At 36.9% G+C, this 4,107-nt stretch overlaps 1 protein-coding gene across 1 annotated transcript in view; it reads left to right on the forward strand.

Annotated features, from left to right (window-relative positions):
- The window catches only part of LOC119416092 (pleckstrin homology domain-containing family A member 7), a 198,537-nt gene that overhangs the window by 128,011 nt on the left and 66,419 nt on the right, over positions 1-4,107 (forward strand). Inside the window, exon 7 of the mRNA XM_037683270.1 lies at positions 1,540-1,612. Coding sequence (XP_037539198.1) covers positions 1,540-1,612 — 73 coding nt within the window. The remainder of the gene's footprint in view (positions 1-1,539; positions 1,613-4,107) is intronic.

Raw genomic sequence — 4,107 nt, forward strand, 5'->3', positions numbered from 1 at the left:
TATATATATGTATATATATATATATGTATATATATATATATATATGTATTTATATATGTATATATATATATATGTATATATATATATATATATGTATTTATACATGTATATATATATATGTATATATATATATATGTATTTATATATAAAGGTGTTTTAAAGCCTTCCCACACTCTTGCAATATTCTACACAAAGTTTCATTTATTTTAAATAAAAATTCCATGCCGAGCATGTGACTCATCCATCAATCAGCCAATTGTGTGTCATGTAGAATCTTATTTTGAAAATCCGCGATAGATCGAGTCCACGATAAACGAACCACGAAGTAGCGAGGGACTACTGTACTGCTTCACAGACCATAAACATGAAAGGCCCTAGTTTGGATTGTCTGTGGCATGTCCTGTACATGACATGCACATAACACTTGCACAAGATGGCTGACCAAGATATACAACTGTAAGTAAATTAAGTGGAAGTTTTTAAATACTTGTATTTAAAACTACTAAATAGTACCAAGTGGAGGGGATTTACTATTGCAGCGCAGCTCTCTGGATTGTAATCAAGTTGAACTGTGAGGTGCATAGAGTCTCACCCCGTCTCTTTCCCATCATTTTAACCATGCCTGTAAAGTAAAACCATGAGTGACTGACAGAGTTTATTAAATATCCAGATAAGGGAATTGTGCGTAGTTAATCTAGATCTTTGCAACTTAATGAGAATTTATTTGAACATGAGTACTGTGTGTTTCCTCTCACAAAAAAACAGACGCTGTTCTTTGGTGTTCACAGTCTCCAGGCATTCCTCAGCGGCGTTGTTTTATTCTCTTGATTTATTTGTTTCACTTTGGCTTCCTGCGTAGAGCACCTGCTGTTGATCAAAGACAGACTATTACTGGAAAGTACTTGCATAAATAACTTTAGTTGGCATTGTCCCCCTGGAAGATGCTTGACTTTCCTTCAGTCTCTGAGTGATGTTACTGCAAGGCGGCAGTAATGATGAGGCAGCACACAGCTGACACTAGACACATATTTTACTGTTATAAAACCATATTCACTTGGGAGCATCCTGCAAAAATGCACAAACCAACTCACACTCAATGTGAAACACGTTGACAACAACGTCATACACAGATTAACATTATTTCAACCGAATGTGAAGATTTTATTTTAGTTTTATGCTTATCTGCTCGCACCCACCAGTGTTGCATGGCTGCAGCTTCATACATCTTTAGCCAAAGGATGAGTATTTAGAGCTGTCTGATGAGATTTATTTCCCTTTATGTCTTCTTTGGTCTTTAAATGACTTTATTTTGAGCCAGAAAGCACAAACGATTGAAGGAAAGGCGGTAAAGCTGTCGCGCAAGGTGCAGCGAGCAACCAAATAGGAACTCTTTCTCCCTGTCTTTCCACTGTCTTTTTATTTTGTCCATCTGAATTTTTATTTTATTTTAGTTGAGTTTCCTGACAGCAGCTGCTTTTCCGTCTTATTATTCACGAGTTGTTTTTTCTTCCGCTCTCGTGTCCCTTTTGCTCTCTGCAGGACAGCTCTGGGATGCGCCTGTGGAAGAGGAAGTGGTTTGTCTTGGCCGAATTCTGTCTTTTCTACTACAAAGGTGAGTCGTGCATGGACGAGTGCATGGAAAGAAGAGTTGCTGCTTGTTACACCACCTCTGTGTTTACCCAAAACTAAAAAATGCAGGCTTGAATAATAGAACAAAACCACCGTGCTGTTCAGTAGCATGCAGCCACCAGCTGGTTTTTATTTTATTCTACGAACACACAGAGCTTAGCTGCAAAGTGCAAAAAAAAAAAAAGTTATTTAAAAGTCAAGTTTGGAAGATTTTCAGGTATGGATGAGAATAAAAAATGAAGAGGAAGCCTTAATGAAATATGCTCTCCTTCATACTATATCTTCCATTTTGTTTATTCCCGTATAAAATGACCTTCCAAAAATAAACTGATTAAACACACTGAGTTCTTATAAGCAGACCACCTCCTCCGAGTCTGAACTGAAGACGGTTTCTGGAGAAAATAATCCATATAAGCCAGCATCCTCCCATCAGGCCTCAGGGGCATTTATGGAGCTCAACCATTTTTAATTATAAGGATAAAGTAGACAAAAAAGGAGCAGCCAGGATATAATATACTACTGTCAGATTCCAATACCGCAGTTCCTCATTTATCACAGGGGATCTGTACCCTGAAGACCCACGATAAGTGAAAAACTGTGAAGTAAGAATAGTAGTACAAGTAGTAAGTAGTAGTTTATTTGATTATATATATATGTATATGTATATAAAGGTGTTTTAAACCCTTCCCACACTCTTGCAATATTCTAAACAATGTTTCTAAACTCTAAGCACTCTAAAAGAGCAAAGAATGTCATGATTTCAGCTCCCTGCCTCCGCTGCTTTTTGCCACCTGCAAGCGTTATTGGCCACGCCCACTTCTCCGCTCTGCGTGACGAACAGCTGATCAGCTGCAGCAGGAAGTTTATCCTGCAGTATGGGCTGCACAAAAGTCCAGGAGGTGCTAAATAATTTAAAATAATTTATTTTACATAAAAATTCCATGCCGATCGTGCGGCTCATCCATCAGTCAGCCAGTTGTGTGTCATGTCCAATCTTATTTTGAAAGAGCGAAGAGCGAGTTCGCGATTAACGAACTGAAGTAGCGAGTGATTGCTGTATTCTAACAAAAACTCACGTTTGCACTCTTTACGTTGTAATAGTTTTAAAAACATGTTTGTGCAGCCTAGTTTTAAATAAAAGCAGTTTTTTTGTATAGAAATAAAGTTTCTCACATCAGGCATATTCATTGTTTCTTCCCAGTTTTACAAACATGAACAAGTGGAAGTGTTTATTATTGGCACATGTGTAATAAATGCTAATGACCAGTTTTTATACTAGTCTGAATTTGGGGTTAATGGATTAATTATTTATATAAGCCAGAATAACTAGTCCTACTGGCTATTAGCAACACAATTATTTTCAATCAAATGCCACGTCAACCTTTTGATTTTTAAACCATTAATTTACATTTATAAATTAAATGTTTTGTATTAAAAATGGCAGTTAGGAAGAAACGTGTCTAAAATGAGTCAGGTAATCTTAGTTTGGTAATTTATTAAACGTTTTAAATGACAAATGGACATCCAGGTTCATCATCTAACAGATGATACTGTTTATTCACCAGAAGAGCAATTTGGCCGAACATGTATATAGGAAGTTACAAGCCAAAATGTATGTTTTCTTTAAGATTTGACAACTTTCAGAGCAAACTATGGGTGAAAAATATTAAAATCTGGAACTAAATTCATATTATAGTGAGATGCAGCTGATGAAGGAGCCAGTAAATCGGTCCAGGCAGGCATTAATTGGATAATTCTTTGTGAGTTCCAGTTAAAACACGTGTGACAAGCGCACACATCACACTCCATCACCACTGGGCTCCATCGTCGGCTCGTCCTAATCTTCCTCTCTACGCCTTCTTTTTTCATCTCCATATTTTGAACAGAACCTGTTGGGAGACGCTCATCTTCTTGCTCGCCTTGACAGGAGGGAGAAATCAATTCTCTATCGTTTCATTTTCCCTCTTTTTTCCCAGTTTCTGACTCAGTTCAAAGGTTTCTCCTCAAAAGATAAAAACAAGTGATTTGTCCCCAGTCTCAATCATCTCCTCTTTATCTTTCATTGTTTTCACACAGAAAGCCAGACATCCATCTTTTTCTAACACGTGTACAGTATGTGCTTAATGGTTTTGGTTCAAACTGTACAAGTCAAGTCTTTTTAGTTTTTAAATTAAAAGTACCTAAATTCATGTTTACGGTACACATTATGACACATATGACAAAGATTTATGCATAGAAAAAACAAAAATATAAGGATCTGCTTTCCTAGACATAACGTGTAACAATAAATGAGATAAATGACAGAGAATTAAGATTCAGAAGGAGTTACTCTGTTAAGAGGGAACAAGAGGGACAGTATTAGAACTGATTAAATCAAAGGTACAGCTCAGGTTGAGTTATTTGGTGGCAAAGTTATTGAGGCTGAGGTAGTTTGAGCATGAGAAGAGGGACAGTGGATGTATTGGACAAAGGACGTTG

Source organism: Nematolebias whitei, chromosome 10 (assembly GCF_014905685.2).
Source record: "Nematolebias whitei isolate Nwh7 chromosome 10, NemWhi1, whole genome shotgun sequence".
NCBI classification, from domain to species: Eukaryota; Metazoa; Chordata; class Actinopteri; order Cyprinodontiformes; family Rivulidae; genus Nematolebias; species Nematolebias whitei.